The sequence below is a fragment of the Xylocopa sonorina genome, chromosome 7, assembly GCF_050948175.1.
Source record: "Xylocopa sonorina isolate GNS202 chromosome 7, iyXylSono1_principal, whole genome shotgun sequence".
Taxonomy (NCBI): domain Eukaryota; kingdom Metazoa; phylum Arthropoda; class Insecta; order Hymenoptera; family Apidae; genus Xylocopa; species Xylocopa sonorina.
Window position 1 is genome coordinate 10,833,328 of NC_135199.1, and position 22,714 is coordinate 10,856,041.

The 22,714-nt window shown below is 47.1% G+C and overlaps 2 protein-coding genes across 2 annotated transcripts in view; one reads left to right on the forward strand and one right to left on the reverse strand.

Moving 5' to 3' along the window:
• LOC143425095 (prolyl 4-hydroxylase subunit alpha-1-like) overlaps window positions 1-22,714 on the reverse strand; it is a 35,558-nt gene that overhangs the window by 961 nt on the left and 11,883 nt on the right. The window contains exons 2-7 of the mRNA XM_076897589.1: window positions 5,599-5,921; window positions 1,982-2,149; window positions 1,191-1,363; window positions 578-844; window positions 234-458; window positions 92-157 (exon numbers count right to left, since the gene is read on the reverse strand). Coding sequence (XP_076753704.1) covers window positions 92-157; window positions 234-458; window positions 578-844; window positions 1,191-1,363; window positions 1,982-2,149; window positions 5,599-5,921 — 1,222 coding nt within the window. The remainder of the gene's footprint in view (window positions 1-91; window positions 158-233; window positions 459-577; window positions 845-1,190; window positions 1,364-1,981; window positions 2,150-5,598; window positions 5,922-22,714) is intronic.
• On the forward strand, window positions 17,342-21,754 carry LOC143425090 (putative helicase with zinc finger domain). Its single transcript, XM_076897583.1, has 5 exons — window positions 17,342-17,737; window positions 18,005-18,690; window positions 18,876-19,547; window positions 19,630-20,145; window positions 20,491-21,754. Exons 1-5 carry the CDS (start codon window positions 17,515-17,517, stop codon window positions 21,127-21,129), a joined length of 2,736 nt encoding a protein of 911 aa, XP_076753698.1. The 5' UTR covers window positions 17,342-17,514; the 3' UTR covers window positions 21,130-21,754.

The window sequence follows — 22,714 nt, forward strand, 5'->3', positions numbered from 1 at the left end:
ATTAATTTAAGCTATTCTCACAGATCAAACATTAATTATTATTAATAATAATCATTAGCGAAACATTGTAGGAACAAAATAGGGTACTTACATAGTACAAAACTGTAGCAATGCGATTTCCAGTTCCTAAACTCTTGAACGCGTTCGTTTCCTCTTTCTAAATGTAGAAAATCACTACGATTAATTGTCGAGGGATTTTTCAAGGTGCAAACTGACTCGAAATTTTGACTCACTCTGGCAAAATCAAAGTGTGGCTCGTAATGGCCACCGATACCATAGTTGACCACCTGCAGCTCTTCCGCTGTATCGACGGTCAAGCTCGTCATGTGCTCCACGCGTCTGCTTACAGCGGCGACGTGTTTATGCTCGTGTTCCTGGAGCCACGCGCTCTTGCTAATCCTGTAGTTTGCTATCTCTAAGGCACCAGTTTTGTAGTTCTGTACCGTCGCACGCTTGAACTGCAATACGTATAAAATGTGTTACTGTTGAACGAGATCCTTTTTTTTAAAGATGCTCTAATTATCCTTAAGGTATGTAAAAGTCCCTGTTATTTTAAGACTATTTAAGCACTAATTACCCTCGGTTGGGCCATTCTCTTAATCGTCTCGATCTCGTTATCATATATTACGTCATGATAGACAACTATCCTTGGATCCAAGTAGGCCTCCTCCTCCTTGAATGGTGCAATCTTCAGGAACGGAATTCCACGGTCGACGTACCGACATTTGAGGTTCTTCTGTACCGACGGTGGAATCGAGACCTCGCCACGGCACAGCATCTCGTACCGCTCCCTCTCCGACATCTCACCCCAAGTTTTCACTTTCTCCTCGGCAACAGTGAAATGCTACCAAAAAATGAAATAAATAATTAACTCCCTCCCAAAAGAATTATTTTACCTGACTTATTTTAACTTTGATTTTTAGCTTAAATCAGAACTATCTAAGAGTGGTAAAAGTTGCAATATTTTCCATCATGTACATATAGTAGATTTTATAAGCTGTGAAGGGAATGATACATGTACTTTATAATGACATTCTGAAACGATTTCAGAAATGACGTTCGCGGCTCAAGAGGCAAGTTTGGACAGCTCTGGCATAGAAGATCGAAGCGTTCATCATAAATGGAACGCTCTGTACGACGCAACTTGCCACCAAGTGGTCCAACACGAAGAGAGGCTATTATTATCTTACTTGCGCAGGGACGGCGGTGTCGTCCTGCCCATCCTCGCCTCGTTTCTTCTTCGACTGGCTCGCCTTGCTCTGGATCTCCTTCTGGTAGTAAGCTCGGTTGCCCAAAGCACGCTCGTGGGTCGGCACCAGCTCCAGCAGCTCGTTCGTCATGCTTAAAGCGCGCGCCACGTTCCCTGCGCACAATGAGGGCCAAATAAATCTCAACGCTCGCCGCTGATAATGTTAAATCGTTCTCGAAACCCGGCGATAACTTTCTCTTTGTCCTATCGAGTAACGATTCTCATTTTAATTCGATCCTGAAATTAATTTCCTTCCTTGTTACTTCCCATTCGGATCAGTTTCCGATTTAATGCCAATCGCAACGTTTTCGAGTCTTCGTGGAATTTTGTATTTTAACGAATCGATATTTCCGACTCCTTCGACGTCTCGAGGATACGCCTCGAAGACGTAATACATTCGAGGAAGTTTTAACGAAGCTTTAAACAAACCAAGCGCGACAGGAAGCTGCCCGCTTGCGACGGAAAACGCTTGTTGACGGTAACTAAATTCCATCCCTGGCATCTTTTAGTCGCCTTTTCCCGCAGCAGTTGTTTGAAATTGATTTCACGGGCGTTAAATCCGTCTGGGAACTCGGGACAACGCGAGCACGATTATTGACAGGGACTTATCGACCCGACTGACCTATTCGTTTCTTCCATCACGTTTTTCGCTATTTCCGGAAGAATTATTTTAATTTTGCGAGCCTCAAGTCGATGTTAATGGTTGATTCGCAGTTGATTGGGAAGGTTTACCTTGCATGTACGTCGAGAACGCCAAGTATTCCAATATGTCCGGCTTCGAAGTTGTAGTAGCGTTTTGTTCCTCCTGTAGGCGGTCCATGGCTTCTTGCATCCAGAGGACGGTGTGATAGTAATCGCGATTGTGATAAGATTGCCTCCCAAGTTCGAAGCAATCGCTGGCTGCAATCACAAAGTTTCAGTCTTTCACTCTTCCTGCTCTTTCCATGCGATCAATGAATTTTTATTTCAAGAATTACTGTATAAAATGGTAGGAAACTGGATTTAAGTGGAAGAAAGGTGGAAACGAACTTTTTAGAGAATCTAAAGCTAACTAAATCAGCAATCAGTGGATTGTCTCGTGTAACGGGGACACAAGAGGAGGCCCTTCCGCGTTCGTCAGCTTTTTTTCGAATCCACTGGAAGTGCACAGGATTTCCAAACGATATTATTCCAGAAAAACAAAACTTCGCCACCATGCAGAAGGCGGAAGTAAATTTATTCCCACGATTTCGACTTACTTCCCTTCGATCGTAGTTATCCTTCGTCTTGGAAACCACCCTGTATAATTCATGACCGTATTATCATAATTATATTCGTAATAACAGGCCGCGATGGCCGTTACAGAATCTGAAAGTTAAAGTCGTGAAAACGAACATTCCACCGTGGCATTCCGAGTCGAGCAGAACGATCCGTCGAACTTCCCATTCGAACGTCCACGTTGTTACGCCGTTCGACGAGCTGCACGCGAGCGGCATTCGCGATTTTGCGCGTGAATATGTTTCCTTTCAATTTTTGTAATCGAACACGGGAGCCGCGTGTCAGTTTCCAGCGCAAATTGCTGTCGAGTCGCTGCCAAAAATTGCGCCGTATGCGATCTCGCTTGATATGCATCGGGCGATTGGTGGAAATTGTCGATAGAAAATTACAGAAGCGATTCGAAGAGCTAAAACAAGACAAAAGTGAAGAGCGACAAAATTTCGTTCGACCCTTCGTTTGTGAGGAAAGCGTCTTTGAAAGTTCGCGGAGGGCGCTAGCCGAGAACCCAAGCTTCTTTAAAATTTTCCTCCTTCTCACGGTACTTTTAACGAGAAACCTGCACGATTAATTAATTCCTCGAGTATACGTGTAATCGTTCGTTTCGAAAAGGCTTGCAGAACAAAAGCAGAGATAGGAGAGTTTTACACGGCCGCAGCGAAGTTCGAAATTGAATCGTAAACGCGGCGTTTCCTCTCCTTCCGAAATCGTTTACGCGCTCGCACAAAGCTACGGATTGTTCGTCTATAATTTAATCAAACTGTAAAGGGGAACGATCGGCGGTCGTGGCGAGGCATCCAGCCGTTTGTTTCACGTCCGTGGGACTCCCCGCCGGTGCAACTGGGATTAAATTAATCTTAATACCTGCCGCGCGGCTAATTGAATCGGATTTAAATTGACTGCGAAGACGATGCGCGGTTCTTCGCGCTGTAATTGATTAAATTTAATAACCTCCTAATAACATGAACGTAGAAATTCTACCTTTACGAAGGGATCCTTATTACGAAATCTGCTGGATCTTCGTTTTGATTAAATTCGTAGCTAAAATAATAATTCCCAGGCAGACTAAGTGGGTTAATTTAATGTAAAAGCTAGCTCGAACTCCTATTACATTAAGTTCGACATTTTCTTAATATTCCAAGTGAAACAGATATGAAAATATATTATTGAAGATACCATCAAGCCCTTCGAAAAGTCTAATTGTACGAGCATCCCTTTGTTTTCTAAAACAATACTATATTTCCTTCAGTCGAGATCATTCTGCTCTCGAAATGCTAAGAAAAAGAAAAAATGGAAAATCTGGTAAGAGAAAGAAGAAAAAGCGAACAAGATGAATCTGGTAAGGGAGCAGATCACTCCCCATTAGCCATTCAATATTCATCGAACTCCCCACAGCGGTTTCTAAATGATGCACGAGAACGGTCCCCGGCTCGTGTCGACGGAAAAATCACTTCCCTGTCGCGGTAAAAAGCGGAACTTGGAACGAGCAGGCAATAAGTAGGGAGCGGGCTGCGGAAGGGAAAAAGAGGGAAAAAGGAAATAGATGAGAGGGTGGGGAAAAGGAGCGGCAGAAACGGCGGCGACGCGTCAGAAGCTGCGAAAATTACAGACGGGCAACGCCGGGGCGAAATCCAAGGGACCAGTCGGCCGGAAACGAGGACAGGATGCTGATAAAGGAAATCGTGTAAATTATTCATGTCAGGGATCGTTAAGTACAGGTAACATCGGGAGCCAATATTCTTGTCGATTCGCTACGTTTCGTTCTATCCTTCGACCGTTCCCTTCGGTCCGAATAAATAATTCACCGCGTAAGAAGGGACCAACCTTCCCTCTTCGTCCTTCTTTTTCGTCCGCCAACCTTTTCGTTCGCTCCGAGCACCGGAATAATGCGATAACGAAGCGTGGGTGGCTCTTAATGAATCATTTAACTCGTTATGTCCTCTCTCCTTGGGTGACAATTTTGTCGCTGGATATGGATTGGTTTTTTTTTTAACGAAAAAGAGTTTGCGTCTCTTCTATACTTACTTTCGTGTCCACATTTCTATGCGAACAATTCATAATTTTGTCGCCATATGGTTTTAAATAAATTCCAATTCTCAACCCTTATCTTCATCTCGCGAAATCTCCGTCGTGAAATCGCGCTGGGTGTTGTTCGAAAAAATTCGTTCGCAGATGGTGGTTGTAAAAAGAGTTGAGCGCATTCCCGTTTCAGGGGGCGGTCTACGCTTTCGCGACGAGAAAAAAAGGGGAAAAAAGATCGGTCGAAGTCCTCCCTCCGCGGTCCGGAAAATGGAAGAACTTTTTGGGAAAAGTGCTCGCTTACAAACGCGACGCGAAACAAACGGGGGTGGCGAACAGAAAAAGTGGCTGAGGGATGGAAGGTGGGTAAGGAGATAGGGTTACACGGGGAAATCTTCGTTTGCAACGCGAAATTCCGTGGCTAAGCAATAAAAGTAGCGTCGTGGAAACTCGGTCGTTTCAGAGAGCGAGAATCTAAATTCGGGAAAGAAAAAAAAAAGGAAAGAAGGAAAATGGTGGAAAGGCGAACGCCGCACACCGGTCTTGGCTATTCATTAAAGTCTCGTTTCGCTGGGATGTTAGCTCTCCCGAACAAAAGCTACCCGGGTAAATTAGGCCCTGTGATTATGTTTGCCGTGCCGCGTGGTTTTCAGGAAAGGGTAGACCGGGTTAGTCGAGGCAACATTCTCTGGAATTCACCGACTTTTAGCTGGGCGTTTCGAGTGATAGCCACTTTCACGCGCAATGTCTGCGAGCAAACTTATTTTTAATTATCTCGATAACAATAGCGAGGAATTTTTTCATAATTCAAATTTCTTTCCGAAAAGTAACTAATATACTGTTTAACAATCCAGACTACACAATTATCATCTTCGTCACTCTTATTTCGTACAATTAACCAAACAGAATTTGTAAGCCACGAACTAGCAAAGTTTCATTAAAAATCGAGGGTGTTCCGACACTTCTGAATAGGGGTGGATTTAATTGAAATCCAAAATGACAATCCATCGGATGAAGACTGAAATGGGGAAGTCGAGGATGCAAAAGCGCGCGTGTATACATATATTTATACGAACCGCTTAGTCCAGTGCTGTACTGGACGCCGTTGAGCACGCCCCTTGCGACCTGTGCGGTCTCCAGCTTGTACGTGTCCTGGAGCCTCATCAAAGCGACAGCCGCCCCATTAAGGTCCTCGTCGGTTGGGAATTTAAGGTCGCTCCTCGAGTTGGTGATATTCGCGACGAAAGACTTGCCCACGTCCTGGGTGATCAGCTCCTCCACGCGTTTCCAGTCGGTGGTCAACCTTTTCACCAGCAGATAAGCATTGATCGGATTCGACAGGTACTGCTGAATGTTCCTCGAGGCTTCCTCGTGCTCCCTCGCGTAATCCTCCACGTTTCTGAAACAACGAAAAAGTTGTCCTCCCTTCAGTGCCGTTCTCCGTTTCCACCTCCCCCCTCGCGGACGGATTTTGCTCCCTCGTGGATAGACTGCGCGTGAATAAATTCCATTCGAAGAAGTTTCTATGCTTCCTCTCTTCGCTTCTCCGCGACGGGTTTCTTTTAGTTTTATAGAATTTGTTAGAGACGCGGGAGTTGGCTTTTTACGTGCATCGGGATTGGTTTGTGCCCTCTATTTACATTTTGTGGCCGAAATCGTTTTCAATAATACCTCTCGCTGAGCAAAAGAAGATGTAAAGGGGTGCAACAAAATTCTGAATATTCTGTCGCGCGAAATTTTCCACCGAGGGCAGATTCAGTCAACGTCTGAACGCGATACTTAATTACCGCGAAGGCAATTGCACAAACGGCGGGACACTGATTCCTGTTGGCCTCTCCCGGTGTGATTACCGTTTAATGAGTTTAGAAAATTCCATCCGCGCGGCGGGGAAACCAGCGAACAGCGTCCTGGACGGTTTTTAATTTAATCCGCGGCTGGAAAGGGGTGTTGTTCCCTTCTCGCGCTTCCACCCCACGCGCGGGGTGTTTCCCGTGATTCAGCAGATGTTCCGCGGGAGTCGAGGAACCCTTCCGTCGTTTTCATCTTTTTCGAGGCGGTTGAAACAACGACCGTTTCATCTTCCCCGTTCCCTCGTGGGTTTCGGCTCGTTTGAGGGTAGAAAGGGTGGAAATCTCGTCGTTTGTTTAAACGAGTACACGATTTGTAAGTATGAGAATGTGAAATGTTGTCGTTTCTGCGGGAACATCGAACTTCTCGTACGAATGCGCAGGAATTTCTGATTAGAGACGCGCGAGGGTTGAGAAGGGCGGAGAGGAGGAACGTGAATTGGGCCGAGCGGATGGAAAAATGTAAATAAAGCGAATATGTAAAGCGGATAGAAATGGAGAACGCGTATGAAATCTAGATAAATTTGCAGAATTGGCAAAGTGAATAAAGAGCCGTTAAAAAATGTGAAGTAATAAAATATCGTGGTCGAGGATTACAGAGGCGCGTGAAAATTTCCATAGCGCCGGGGGTTGATGTCGGAAGTTGGATGAACAGCAGTATTCGACGTTATGCGAGGCATTGTTAAGAGGAGATAGTGTTCTGGCTTTTTCAGTAATTTAACTTCCGAACTTGGACCGCGGGGGAAAGTTTCCGCGTTGCGGAATCCACAAAAGGGGGTGATAACTTTTCGCCTCGATCACCGGCCGCGGGAAGTTCGCTGTTACAGAATATTCAACTCTTTTCACCCGTAATTGACTACGAAATGTGATCAGGATGCACTGGTTTTGTCGTAAAAATAAGTTGGATACCTGGTCCGCCATAAAGGAGCGAGAAACTTGGTAATAAGGTTATAAAGAAGTTGTATCAATCCAATCTGTGTTTCACTATCTCGCGGAACATTTATAAAAACATAAAATCGAGAATTTTCGATCGTATCCTTCCTCTTCGTTTCCATTCCCCCCCAAAAATCGCTGAAATATTAATCCTCCAACACTTTCGAGGCATTTGTACTTATTCAGTAAGAAGGCATTCCTCGTTCTCCAACTTCAGTAAAATATTACGGGAAGCAGAACGCCATTTCGCAATCTACCGCTAAACAAGCGATCGTACACGTTCTCCGGAAGCGAGCGCATCGATGCGCCTTCCTCGAAACAATTTAGCAATCCTCGCGGCTTCCTGCCCGCGTCCCATTTTCCCTCCGTTTCGCGAATGCGTCTCCCCGACAAAGCTCGACGCGGTCCCTGTATCCACGACCTCCGCCCTCGTCCCCTTGGCCCTCCGTTTCCGGGGATTTAAAGAGAAACACAAAGGACCCGGCAAGATGACGAGGGAATTATTCAGTCCCGTTCTCCATTTTGCCACGGCCACCGAGCAATAGGCAATAACTGCCTGCCGTAGATAACGACCGACCACCCCTCTCTGCGCACCTTCCCACCCCCTCAAAAGGGACAGATAATTCGCGAAGATCGTTCCAACGCGCGGAAGAGCCACTGGGGAACCAGCTATTCCGTTTAGACGTAATAATACGTCGTTCGACTGCAGAGGCGCGTGGCTAGCATGCGAATATGCAGTTCATGGGTTTCCATTCATTCTCACGCGACCCTCTCCTGTAGTGTTTAGGATTTTTTAGGTTCTGCTTCTTGTATATGCTGATTCTTTTGATTTCTTTAGAGGTGTGGTGTCTATAGTTTCATTTTTCCCATGTTGTAATTTTATCTTAGATTCTTTACAAATTTCCTTTCTGTGCTCTTCAACAAATGGTTCGTACATGTACAGAAGACGGAGAGAAATCAGACTGTTTCATTGATTCTTTCATGAGGAACAACTCGCTCGTCGCAAATCTCATCCAATACGCATCAACGCATAACAAATGCTCCCAAAGGCCACGATTCGAGCCCGCCGATCGATCTTCCCCAACCCCTATGCGGTACGTAACGCCATCAAGAATGCTCGCGATAACTCGAACGCGTTCGAGAGTACATCTAGTCCTAATCAATCAATCAGCGTATCACACGCAGGTGTATCCATCGGCGGTGCCATAATCGCGAGCGCCGGTGCGAATCACGCCGAATTAAAGTCGCGATAAACCGGCGGGTGTTTCGGCCGAGTTTCCACTCCGATCGCATTTGCATGAGCGTTCCCCTCGTTATCTCGGCAGAACCGATCACGCAAATGGCTCTTCCGCGTCGTTCCGCGGCGTTCTCAATCTCGCCAGCCGGTTGAACGACCGGGTAAAACCAGGGCTGAAAGAAAACGCGCGGAACCGCGCTACCACCCCAATCGCCGCCAGGGATCACCGATCCGAGGATATATATCGCGGTTCTTGAAATGAAATTGTTCATATCCTTTCGTTCATCTGCGAACCTCCTATTCGTAGTAGCTTCATTTCCTTTTTTCGTTTTTTTTTTAATAACTCCTCTATCGTGAAAACCACCCCTCTTCTTTGATTCTTTTTCTCGCTTGTTTTTGATGCACGGAATCTCCTCGCGTCTCGACACTCTTGTTACGCGTTCCTCTCCAACTTAGAGTGTTTTTCAATCGTCTCGCCAGTATTATAAATCTCTATTTTTAAAACGACGTTATCAATTTCACCAACCCGTTCCCCGGGATCCCAATTTTTCTGTCAACGTTCCGGGCCGAGTTTCGAGTTTACATTATTCCACCGTTATTTTCCCACGGACTTCCCTCCCAATTCACGTTCTTCCTGGAAACGGCCGCCCTTCTCGCTGACAGCACTCACTCTATTAAATATGCACGCTTGTGTCAACGCCTAGCGCGACGGTCCGCGGACAATACGGTTCCATTTTGCCGGTGGAAAGAAGGGCGCGCGCGATTTTCGCCGCGACGAGTCACACCGGAAATTGCACGGAAAGGAAGCATGCCAGTGACGCGACAGGGGGAGGCACAGATAATTGTGACGATGCGCGTGGCATGAATAATGGCACGGTTTGCGTGTACATGCTTTTACTGGCTGTTAGCCGAGTACTCCGCTTTCAACCGTAGGTAACGTAATACCATACCCCAGTAGAAGTTACTGTGTTTCGTTTGGTTTATCGACGGAAATATTTTCTAAATGTTCGCTTGTCGCACGCGAATCATCGTTTCTCGAGCTTGCTGATATAAAATTTACTGCTTTATCGAGTGATTATATTTGTAAGTTGGCCATTAGTCGGTGGTGGAGGTTTAAAATATTCGAAATTTTCAATCGCCGCAAGACGCGTTAAAAGCAATGAATAATTCCAGGGGCTGGGGCGCGCGCGATGCAAATCGGTCGTGTCGAACGTTGAAACACCGCGCGCTCGAGTTCAACCCTCCCGATAATCGTTCGCGGGGAAAGTTGAAATTAGTTGGCAAGAAAATTTAAGTGGCTCGTGGGAGAGCTGGCTCTGTTCGCGCGAGCCAAATTAAAACAGATTCGAAAGTCAAAGTTTATGGAGCGTACCCCACGTCTCTCACATAAATATAAACGAATGACTGCAAACAAAAATGGATGGAGGCGCGCGAGAGCAGCTAATTCTACTTACGAAATGGAGAAAGATTCGAAAAGACAGTTCGGAGGCAGGAAAAATGGCCAGGCTAGAGAGTTTCATCTTGAGAGGACCAGAATAAGCTTAACACCGGCTACGATACTAATTACGACACCACTCCCGGTGGTGTCTGCTCGAGGAATCTCGGGGTGAGGGTGGCGAGAGAGCGTGGGAAGGCGCCCGAGGACCGCAGCCTGGCCAATGACACCGCGTGTCCTTATGGAGCGCCGTGTGGAACGTCTCCACGGAGTTGTCCCGCGGCTCTCTTGGCTTGATGGAAGCAATTAAAATAATGGCTAGCCTTTCGACCTGACGCCACTTCCTCCGTCGATGGAATCGAATCGGATTCTGGTAATTTCGTCTCGCGGTCGTTCACTGGGGTGAGTCCTCCATCACAAGAATCTTCTTCAATTCCACGTACCACCCATTTCCTTTTTTTCTTTTCGATTATTTTAATGAAGATTTTAATAACGTGGGATCTGTATAGTATATCATGGATAGTATATAAGTAGGTATACCAAGTGTTTGATTATTCAATTTTAAGGTCCACGCTCTCACTGGACACTCGTATTTTAATAATGCATTAGATAAGATTAACAGCAGATCCATAAACAGCAGATGAGGATTATGTGTTCGTAAATTTGGTCTTCGATCGTCATTCTCGGTATCGCGACAGCACCAGAATGGTTCGAGAGACCGATCCGATAATCCAGGAAAGCCCCCGCGCGGCCAAGTCCGGATAAATTATTCCCTGCTATTAGAATCCCGGCAGAATTATTCGATTAAATCTTGATTCGCGATCTTCCGCGCGTTTATATACATACACTGGCCACGTAACCCGTATCCGACTCTTTTGCGGGTTAATTGATCCAAGCTGTAGCGGAAGGACCACCGTCAGCTATTTTTACGCGGCCAGCTCAGACTAACTTCTGGCGATGACGCGGTTTTGTCGGCTATCGCGGTCGATGCTGATGGACGCTACCAGAAATGGACTTCTCAGCGTTCGAATTACGTCTGCCTTCTGTGGTAGATGACTTGCTGCGATTTGCGAGCGTTATTTCTGGATTAATTTCAAGATTTTTTTTGGAAGCACGACTTAAATTATTTTTAAGTTCTATTATTGTATCATATTTACTTGTGGTTAAGACAATCTTTTCTCTGTCCGTACCTACGTCTCCTCCGTGCTTTCATTTCTCTCTACCAATCCTGTAAAACTATTTGCACTCTGTTTGCAAAGATAATCACCTCGCTCCGAGGCCGAGCGCTCGTGTATTTTTGCACCGCGGCAACAGTTATCGAAACACGTGTCAGGGAGCTTTAAAAACGTCCGTGATCGAACGAAAACAGTCGACGTCGGAATCTGAAACGAAAGTCGCGGTGTTATTCCGCCGGCGAATCGGTTCCAATTTCGCCCGAGGGAATACTTTCTCGAAACAAGAGACCGTTAACCCTATCGCTGTCTTACGTAAAACAATTTCCAAGTCGTTCCGTGGAATTTCTAATTTGGAAAATCGCCGAGCTCAGATCGAAGCTGCAACGCGTGATTTTCCGGCGTGCCGCGACTCGGGAGTCGCTAAAATTCTAGCTATACCCACTTCGAGAGGACCAACAATTTGTCGAACGCTGGATGGTTAGAAAAGATTCGATACCACGCGAGCAGAGGAGCATCTAAATTGCAAATTACGAACGTAGCACCGGCGAGCGTGACCCGAAAGTTGAAAGTCCGTCTCGAGAGAATAGGAAATTTGTTGAAGGGCAAAAATGCGTTTAGGCAACGAATGGTTAACAAGATCCGTTATTACGCGGATGAGAGCAGCCATCGCGGCGATTTAAATTGCAAACTCGCTCTCCTCACTGATAATCCCGCGGTCGCGAAAGACGGTTCACGCTACACGAGGATTGCGAGACGCGACCAAGACGATGGCTGTTAGTCACGAAGCCTCTCGAACTCGCTCGACGAATCTCGCGATGCTTGGATTTTCGTGCTGCATCTCGGGTGCAAATAGGTGCTGGGCGTTTGTCGCGTTCAGCTTCGCTTCCACTAAAAATATCTCACGACGAACCTCTGAGTGTTTTTCACTTAAAATACCTTAAAACAGTGCACGTTCCTCAACTATTCCAACCACTCCAACATTCGATCGGTCCAAAAATCAATTCTCGTCGTCGAAGGAAGTCAGAAATGAAAGTCAGCAAGCGAGGAGAGGTTCGCGACTGCGAGCAGTTTGGTGGGTCCAGGGGAAGCGTGAGATCGGGGTTGGAAAAGGGTAGAAAGTAGCGGTGATCCCGGCGAGCAGAGAGATAACGGAGCGCGAAAGGCGTCCGCGTCGTCGGGCATTGTGTCGCGTCGGCACAATAGCGTCGGGTGTGTCCCTATCTTCCGCCTCCAAGTTGATATCGCGATCGAATCGCGGCCCAATTGTAATTGGATACGCCGGTAGACACCGGCGCCGTCCGCGGGGGGACAAAAACTACCCCTTCGCCGTGGAAAACGGTGACATTTCCAATTTCCCGCGATAATTGCTACTTGTCCGATCTCTGTGTCGAACCAACGGCGACCCTCGTTTGTTCTCGCGCTTGAAACGCTGCCATTTCCGACGGAGCACTAGCCTTTCTTCGATCTAGCGGAACGTTCTGGCAATTTATACTCGGATTATTACAGAAAATTGAAAACTCTGGAATATTGAGAATATTGCATGGAGTATGAATGAATTTTTTAAGAACCATCTTCGAGGTTCGAATAATTCAATTGATTTCTGCGAACGAACGGAGATAGTTTGCGAGTAAGAAGTCAAGTTGTAAGCGTGAGAATACCAACGAGGAATCACCCCTAAATTTTGCGGGTTCTGCAGAATTGCCGGCACGGGAGCGCGGGGGCGTTAATATAGGGCTGTTGAACATGTTCCTAATTTTGGGGACCACCGTGCAATTTCAACCCTCGTTTGAAATTCAGCGTTCTCGCGAGTTAACGATACGTCCATCGCTATTTTTCTTCGAGAACTCGCGAATCTTTTCCAATTCGTATTTCAATCTTTTAAACAGTCGACAAGAGGAGATTTTCTTCAGACTTTCAACATCAAAATCACTCGTTCTAAAACATTTATATTCGATAAACACCTCCTTTAAATCTGTATTGTACATCTACTGCAAGGCAGAGGGTGGAAACCTAATTCTCGAACTCCAAACAGGCGAGCGACAATTTTCCAACGACCTGGACCGCTGAAATATGCAAAAGCTAATTTGCGACTGTCAAAGGCAGACGGAATTTGTTACCGAAACCGAATTTTCAAGTAGCCGAATAATCCTACGGAACTCTTCACCCAACGGGTTCCTCTCCGGGACCGTCTTCAACCCCTAAACAGGTGCGAACAGGTGCGCAGCGTGTCGCATTCGCCGCTGCGGTCCAGGCAACAGGGGGTCGAAAGGATGTATCGATTTCACGGTGGACCGGTGTTGGCCAGCGTAAGTGACGGGGTGTCGTATAAATTACCGGAATAAACGAGCCAGGTGCGCTTGACTTTGGCCGCTCGCGCGACACCGTTCACCTGACATCCGCAGCTGTGACAGCCCGACATCCCGCACGCAGGATTGGTCCACTCGTTCCCGAATAGATAGATGGGGATAGATAGAGGTAAAGCGCGCGAGAGAGAGAGGGAGAGAAACCAATCGGGGCTGGACAACTCCTGAGCGTCGTTCCTCTGTCGTTGCTTCGTCCCACGGATGGACCCTAATGAGCTTTCGCGATTGCTACCTGCAGCATTTCCCTCCTCGTCCTTCCTCAGCTCGCTCGATTCGATTCGGCGGACGCTGGTCACTTCGCTTGCGTAATTTCTAATCTTCAAGAGGGATGATTCGATCGTTTCCAAGGAGGTGGAGCAGCTGAGCTTATCAATATCGAATACGAGTGGAGTAAAAAATATTTCGCGCCCCGTTCGAGCGAATGAATTGCATCCCGCTTTGCGTAATTAATTATAGAGAGTTGGACGTCATCCATTTTAGGAATCTCGAACCATCCATCTACCTGCATCAACACAATTCGCAGGAGAACGGCAGAAACAAAATTCCCAACGCCCACCGCGAACTCTCCTCTGAAATCCCTCTCCGCCATCCCCAAAATTGAGTTCCCTTGTAAAACAACACCGGAACATCGCCAAACCATTAATTCTCCCGACGGCCGTCATCACAGGCCGAAGAGCAAAAAGTTCGTCCTAATAGCCGACTGATACCCAGGCCGTTCGCATCCCTCTGCCTGCAGCCGGAAGCGGGACGCGGGGACTCGATTAAAAAACTGACCGAGCCCCGCAGAGGCGCCCGTATCCGTGCGCGTCCGCGTCACCCCTCGAGGGACACGTCGGAGGCGCGATAACGACAGTTCTTTATATTCCGCCTCCGTCCGATATAACGAATCCACTCGTTAGCGCGATTTCGACGTTTTCGCTTCATCCCCAAACGCGCGCCTCCCCCTCGTCTCTCCTGTCCCCAACGACGTCGGACCCACCCCTCTCGCCCATTTTATCTTCCGCCTCACCCCCCATTTTTTAGCTTCTACTATTTTTCTTGCTTTTTTTCCATCCTCGAACAGTCGCGCGCTAGACGACAGATTTTAATTAGCGATACATGCGAGAACGATCGAAGCTCACTCCGATGGCAGCTCCGCGTTCCTTCCGCACAACCCTCCTCATCCTCTGCGCCATCATGCGTGCTATAACGCGTTGTATTCCGTGTTTCGCTGGTCTAACAGCTCGTACTGCGTCTGTTAGATATTCCCGTCGCTTCCATCCCCCTTTTTTCTGTTTTCTTTCGGTTTTATTTACTCCGTACTCTTTTATTACGTTTTACAGCCCCCGTCCCCCTGCGAGCCTCACTCTTGCTCAGGTTGTTGCGAGCCGGTGAAAAATGCCACGTCCACGACGACGAGCTTCCTAGTTCACTTTTGTCGTGGCGCCTATTATCTCGTCGCTTCGTCATTTTAATCGCGAGTCGCGGATGGATTTATCGCCGTGCTGGACACCTTCTCACCCCTTTTCCTTTCCCTTTTTTACTCCTACCGCTGTTCCGCGAACCCCTATCGATCGTTCCAGGGACATCTGCTGATTCTACCGTACAGCATAACGCGGCGAAAAATAATCTGGAAATTATCCAGATAAAGAGAGACGAGGGATTTTTAGTCGCGAGAAAATTCTGAATCATTGTCACCCCTATGTTGTTCCAAAACTTGGGCGGAACTGCACCACTTCTGTTGTTCCATCGAAGTTACTTCTCTCATCCTTTTTTCCCCCCTCGTTGTTTACTTTGAGTTTAGCGAAAGAGTTTGGAGAGACGCATTCTTCGGTGGTGGCTTCCCGTTTTACTATTTTTTCTGTTCCCAGATTGTGGAGGGATGAGGGGTTGGTCGATGCGAGCGACAGGAGTTTAAGCGCTTTTGTCCTGTAACGTTTGAGGGCTCCCTATTTGGGATTAATAACCTGTAATAGTCCTCAGCTTCGTTAACGAAAGCTCGTCGAACGGAAATGTATTCTCGATGAATCGTTATCCGTGTAAATGTTCGCCGCTTAGCTCTTCGCGGGTATTACCCGTAGTAATTGCTTTCGTTTTTAACTGTTCTCCCGAGAATTATCCTAGTTAACGGGGCTTTCGTCAACGCGAACGCAAATACAGTTGATCGTCGCACAATTTAGATCGAGAATTTATTTCTGCGGTTGTTGCTTTTTCGTAATGGATTTTATGGAGCAAGAAACGCGAATACAAACTTGCCCGGCGGAAACGCGTGTTTTAGTCTTCGGCGTTTATGGCCTGGAGCTAATAACCTCGATCGATGAAGAGTGTGCGGAGTATTATTTGACGATAAAAGGGTTGAGGATCGTTCGTTTAACATATCTTCCAACTCGTAGGAAATGCATTTCTTCCGTAAAGATACCTATTCCACATAATCGAATGAAACTGAATCAACGTTGAATATACAAAAAGCAGATAATAAACACTCTCGTCCGCAAGCTAAAAATCCCAAACTCGAACTCTCGCGAAACCAGACAGAACCAGGAGACAAACAACAATAACCCATCCGCGCAGTCACCATTCGAACGGTCCACTCCAACTCTCCTAAAACCCAAACCAAACGTCCGCGACGGAGCACCCTCACCGAAATCCAGCCAGTACCCCAACATCCGCGCGAAAAAACAACCCTCGCGTACAGATCGACGCACGTTCGTGTGCATCGATACAGGCACGAAGTCGAACGTCGCGTTAGATTTCCTCCCTCGAGGGGACGTTCGGGAACGGGGAAATAGTTTCTACCCGACGTTGGAAACTGGTCAGCGACTGCCAGATTCCGACGACGTTCACTTCTTTTTTTCAAGCCCATCCGCGCGGTCCAGGCGGTCCTCGGGGGTAAATGGAATAGCCTGGTATCGAGGGGGGATACCTGGAGCAACGCACGAAATGGTCGACGATTCGAAAGCTTTCAAGCCAGCCGGGGCTAACCGCGATCCCACTCCTCGAACGGTACCGCGCTTCGCCCCTCTCGCTGGAGACACTCGAACCAACCCCTCTCTCACCCCCCAGCCTCGCCCCGACCATATATATCCGTCTCTATCTCCGCCACTCTGGCTCTATCTCTCGAAACCCTTCGCCAGCCCGCAGGATAATGGCGATCGTCATTTAGCCACTTCCGGTGGTTCGATAACGTTGCGCGATTTACATGGGAATCTTCCCCCTGGAATTTCCACGAGATTGGACTCCGCCAGCCGAGGCGGAGGGCGAGGGTGGTGTGAGAGATGGGCTGCGCGGGTACGATGGTTTTTCTTTCGCTTGTTTATTTGCGTCCTAGGCGATCGCAGAGTACACAGTACTCGCTATTTCCTAAGCTGATTTCGTGGATGGCGCGAATAGGGTGGAGAAATGGTTGTTGCGGAGGTGAAGAGTTGAGGGATTTTAGTTGGGGGTTTTTGAGTGTTTCTGGTCGTATCTAAAGAAGTAGAGAATGAAACAAATATTTTACTGTATCGTAAAGCGAATTATTATGTTATTAATTAAATAATGTAAGAGAATATTACATTATTACCTGTGATGTATAGAAAATGAATCGAAATCTTTCTATTTTTTAAATTTCTTTAGTTGTTCCTTCTAAAATGTAATATTCGTTTCCCATAGTGTATTCTTTGCACGTATCCAGGAATTATTGTTACACTTATATATATAAAAAATTGAACGGGAAGTTCGTTTAACCCTTCACCCCTTAATCGTCGATAAAATCACTTTGCAGAGTTCGTAGGTTGGTCGATAGCCGGGAGATGGCGCGCGCAGCGTCCCCGACACCGTTCGGTCCGCGCGTGCGCAGTGCGCACAGTGATCTATCAGTAGCGAAGAGCGTTGTGTTCGTCGTAGATCGGAGTTATCGCGGGGATGCGTAATGAAATGCGTGTATCTGTTGCTTCGGAAACGTGAATAACCGTGGCCCCTGTGATATGACCTAGCGAAAAGTGTCGTGAATTTTGTCAGGATCGCGCAGAATTCCCGTACGCAATGGTCGACCACACGTTCCGAATGAACGGCGAGGCTAACACTCCGCTTTCTTCCGGTTTCGCCGAGAAGGTACACCGCGACTGGGTGAAATCGGAGAATCCTGAGAAGGTTCTTACGTGCAAGCAGACGAACGACGTCTCGATCTTCGTCAATAAGAGCCTCTGTTGCCGGCTAACCAGTAGCAATGTGATTTTCAGTTGGGACTTTATGATTCTGACGCGCGGTAAGTGGCATTGTTTTCTGGTACAATGTTTACGTTCGCGTATTGACAGGATATGTTTATAGCTGGTCACAATACTGATTCCACGAGTAACAGTTAGACAATTTAAGAACAAACCGTTGGTCTCTGCCAATGATATTAGAGTATTTATGAAATGTTCGTTGAACACCGTTTCAGTATAATCGTAGTCTTTATTTGTGTATGTGGGATGGCGTTTAGGGTTCTTGTATAGTATAGAGAACGTCAACCAGCATTGTTGCATTGATTTAGGTAAACACTTGCAAAGAGTAGCGCTAACAATGGATCAGAATCGCAAGAATTTTGCGTTAAGAGAGGTTATATACAATAGCAGCGAGATTGGAGTAACTAATGGTCAGGAATGGTACAATTCAAAGTTGAACATGTTAAATGCTAATGGGAATAAGCGGGAGAAGGTGCATTATTTTATCAAAATCTGCTTCGTTGCCAATAAATATGGCACGTACAGGCAGAACGTGATCTTTTATTTCGGGGAGTACCCTGTGTTCCTCCAAAGGATTTGCATGGATTGTTTGCCAACCGAAGACTTCACCAGGATCCACGAAGCGACAAACTACCAATTTTCACAGAATCCAAACATGTGGAATACAGATACGACAATGATTTATTGGTTCAAGTCACCTTTTGTAGCGGCGAAGGACCCAAAAGAGAAGAAACTGTCAATGATTTATCCGTACCCTGATCGAAGCAACTTTTTCCTGACTCAAGAATCTCTGACAGACAGTTGTTTAACACCGGAGAATTACAGAGGTCGTTTACACGAATTGATCACCGTCGAAGAGTTGGCTAGACACGAACAAATAGCCCGATACAATGAAACTTCAAGCATGCGATTACTGAGTCACTACGTTTTGACCTCTGCGGGTGATGCGTCCACCATTGCCAAATATGCACCACCTGGTGAGCTCTTTGCTCAGGTGCGACTCCTTTTAGCAATTATTCCTTTCTTTCTCTTCCTACACTCTTCTACTGCTTCGAACAATTTTCTACAATTGCTGCTAATTTCAGAAACATATACGTACATTTATATACTCATAATTAGTATAGTTGGTTCGCGTTTTTATTCGTTAAAAAAAAATTGTATGATGCATTTTTACCACAGCTGGCGCTAAGCCGCAGTATCTCAGAGGATACGAAGAGCGGCAGGCTGTTCCTGAGAGGTTGCAATAAAGTGCTCTTCAAATGTTTGTCACGATCCTCGAACGCGATATTCGAGGCGCACATAGAGGATAAGTACACGCAGACGGTGTACGTTAGACTATCGAAAGAATGCGTGCATACCTTGAATCTAGTGGCAAACACGGATCTGCACGTGGAAATGCAGTTCATGCTGAACCGTTTACCGTCTTGCGAATGGCACAAAGCCGTGGACAGTCTACCCGATGTGGGGCTGGTTTTTCTGAACAAAGCACACATGGATATGAAGGAAATCGGGTTCATGGATCTGCTGAGCAGGGAGATACCGAACATCAGCTTGTCCTTATTAAACATGGAACAGAAAAGGGCTTTGGCGATGATAACAGCCTCCACGGAGATCTCGTTGCCACCGATCTTGCTTTTGGGCCCATTTGGAACGGGGAAAACGTTCACCATTGCCCAGGCTCTTCGGCTGTTACTCACTAAGAACTCCGAGTACAAAATCCTACTGTGCACACACAGCAATAGCGCGGCGGACCTCTATGTGAAAGAATTCTTCGACGTTTGGTACAAATCTGAAAAGATACCACGATTAAAGCCAGTCAGAATCTACTACAAAGGTAGAGCCAAGAACACGGTATGTCTGCCCGGAAGAATGAAACCCACATCCAATCTCGAACGAAGCGTTCCATCTGTCTGTTCTCATTCCCCTATTTCAGGTACACCCAGTGGTTCAGGAGTACAGTCTGATGAAAGAGAACGGTACCTTTCGCGATCCCACCGAGGAAGATCTTAGAGATTGTGGCTTGGTCGTGACCACCCTAGCCACTTCCAGTTGTCTAACCTGCCTAAACTTGTCGTTCACCCACATAGTGATCGACGAGGCCGCCCAAGCTTTAGAATGCGAGGTTCTGATACCCCTGGCCTTGGCCACGAAACAAACCCGCCTGGTTCTAGCCGGAGACCAGATGCAACTGGCGCCAGAAATTTACAGCGACCTGGCAACCGAGCTAGGCCTGGGCGTCAGCCTCTTAGAGAGAATCTACGGGATGTATCCTGAAACGCATCCCTGTAGAATCCACCTGCATCAGAATTACCGTGCCCACGAGGACATTATCAGGTTCACCTCGGAAATGTTTTACGACGGTATCGTGAAGCCCGCCAGCAAAATGTTGGTAAAGCATTCCGTACTAAAGCCCCTGACGTTTTACGCTGTTCAGGGTATGGAAGTGCAGGTACGTTTCAGAGGGATGGTTTGCGAGACGAGTGATTGATGGAACGAATGCCGATATCCCGTATGCATGAGATTGCGTTCGTCTCTAAAAACAACGAGCTCCTCGATCTTCCCCGCGTACCTATAAAATTTCCCCAGAGCCTCGTCCCAGAAAATCCATAACGCACGTGCATCCCGATCCCGGGCCACGAGTACCTGTTGCTTCATCGCGACCGCGTCAGACATCCGATTAATACCTCCGACACCTTCTGCGCCTACCACGATGTAACCGCCTATCCGCCGCTTCAGAAATTCCAACAGAACGTTTTCACCCCTGAACTGTAACTCTGGCTTTCTGTCCCACCAGGACGCCCACTCCACTGGCTACGCCAACATGAGCGAGGTGTACGAGCTGGTGAACCGCGTGCAGGAGCTGCGTAACAGCTGGCCCACCGAACGCTGGGGCACCTACAACGAGAAATCGATCGGGGTGCTCGCCTACTACGCGGAGCAGGTGCAGAGGATCCGCGCGGAGCTCAGGGAGTATAGGCTCTCCGACGTGTCGGTCGAGCGGGTGTTGAACGTGCAAGGGAAGCAGTTCACCGCCGTGTTCATAAGCACCGTGCGGACCAGACACTGTTGCCGTTACTCAGCGGAGAGGAACGTGAAGGACTACGGCTTCCTGACCAATCCCAGACTATTGAACGCGGCGATCACGCGGGCCAAGTGTCTGGTAGCGGTAGTCGGCGATCCGATCGCTCTCTTTACCATTGGCTCGTGCAGAAAACTCTGGCAGAGGTATCTGAACGTCGCCGACCTCCACGGCGTTGATCGAGAGACGCTCGCGCGCCACTTGAGCCTGCTACCGGAACTACCGTTGGCCAGCCCGTTGAACCCGCTGGCGAAAGAGTTCGTGCCCAGAAGCAAGAACGTCTTCGTGGTCGAATACGTCCCGGTGCCCATGATGTACCCGGTGTTCCATTATCCGTCGTATTACTCGTCGTAGCGCCGGCAGAAGACCGCGGTCGAATCGAACGATGCGGCCACCACGCGGACCCGTCCCGGACCCTTCCAATCTGAATCGAGGGCTGTTTCGTCTCGTCGTCTCACGGAGGGAAGTTGAGTTTGCAAGCGCGTCGGTTGTCCGCTGTATAAATAATTGTCAATTCAGGGAGAAGGCGGTACGAGATGCTTGGTATCCGCCGCGAACTACGGAGGCCTGTTGATCGACGCGGCGTATCCTCTAGCTGCTGGGTTGGAAGGGTTAATTGGATGGTTTGTAACAGTCGATCGAGGATGATGGATCGTATGTGTATATACCACGTGTATCTGTGTCGGTTTGTGGGGTTAATCATTCTTTGAGTGTCTCTGTCTCTCTTTGTCTCTCTGTGAATAGATTTAAGGAGTTAATTAACCGTAACGAGTGGGTTCTACTCTATCCCGCATAAAGTGTCATCGAGAACGTTCGCGTTCATTCGGAATTGTATCATTTCCTTGTTTCTCGTTCTTTTTTTTTTACTTCCCTCGCTTTATTATTTCCCAGGGGCGCATCTGTTCGGAGGTTACGCAGTGTTTAACTATAACTATAATACCTAACTATAATAGAAATAAATGTTGTAGTAGTTATACAGGATTCGACGAGCCCTTCGATTCCCTTCAACTTCCAATCTTCCGATTGTGTACATATTATATAGCGCTCGTATGAATTTCACGATGTAACAAGCATATCGAACTTCGAATTTTATACAATTACAAAATCGATAAATGTATCCTTAGTTTAGAAATATTTCCTCCTATAAAATACAAAGTATCATTCGCGCGTTAGAAGTGACGGTAACTAGCTTTTGCAAATTTTCCAAATCACTCGCAGAACACTTGCTCGCAGCGTCCACGAGTAGTAGATTTTTAAATGTACGTCACGTAGTCACGTTTGCCACGTTCGAGGAACGTCGAACGCCATTTTTAAATGAAAAGTAGAGGAACCGGTCCGAGAGGTTGAACTTTGAAAATTAGCTGCGTTAAAGAAAGAAGAAAACGGCGAAGCTTTCCCGCGCGACTTTTGAACGAGAATGTACTGACGCCGGATGTGAGCACCTCGCGAGACAAAAGGGTCCGCGCGTCTCGCATTCGCGGGCAGGAAGAGTCGAATGGTCACCGTCGAGCCTCGAATGGGTTCGCGCGGGAACTTTTGAATACGCGCGCCACCTCGGTTTCGCGCGTCGCGTGAATACAGCCGCGGAACAAAGCCCGCTTTTATCCCCGTAATTAAGGACCACTCCGGCTCGTCTTCGAAATAAAAGATGAAAACTGTCTGGTTCTGTTCTTTTCAACGAAGCCTCGCGTTTCGAGAGAAAAATATACGGATATACAGAAACACCCATCGCGGTCTAATAACTCCAGTCGGCATTATTCGCAATCGAGAGTTGAATAAACGATGCCCGTTTCCTTTACTTGCTCGATCCTTTTATTTCTAGTAGATCTTTTTCAATAAAAAAAATATCTAACAAACGATCTAAATAATATCTATTAAAATTCCTTTTCGTATACAAATACTCATATAATTACGTATATTTTTCCATTAAATATAATCC

Excerpts from the sequence above, each read along its gene's own strand:
- LOC143425090 (XM_076897583.1), top strand. The coding sequence starts at position 17,515 with ATGGTCGACCACACGTTCCGAATGAACGGCGAGGCTAACACTCCGCTT. Across the intron at positions 18,691-18,875 it reads CTGGTGAGCTCTTTGCTCAG|CTGGCGCTAAGCCGCAGTAT; the intron begins GTGCGACTCCTT and ends TTTTTACCACAG. Across the intron at positions 20,146-20,490 it reads TTCAGGGTATGGAAGTGCAG|GACGCCCACTCCACTGGCTA; the intron begins GTACGTTTCAGA and ends CTGTCCCACCAG.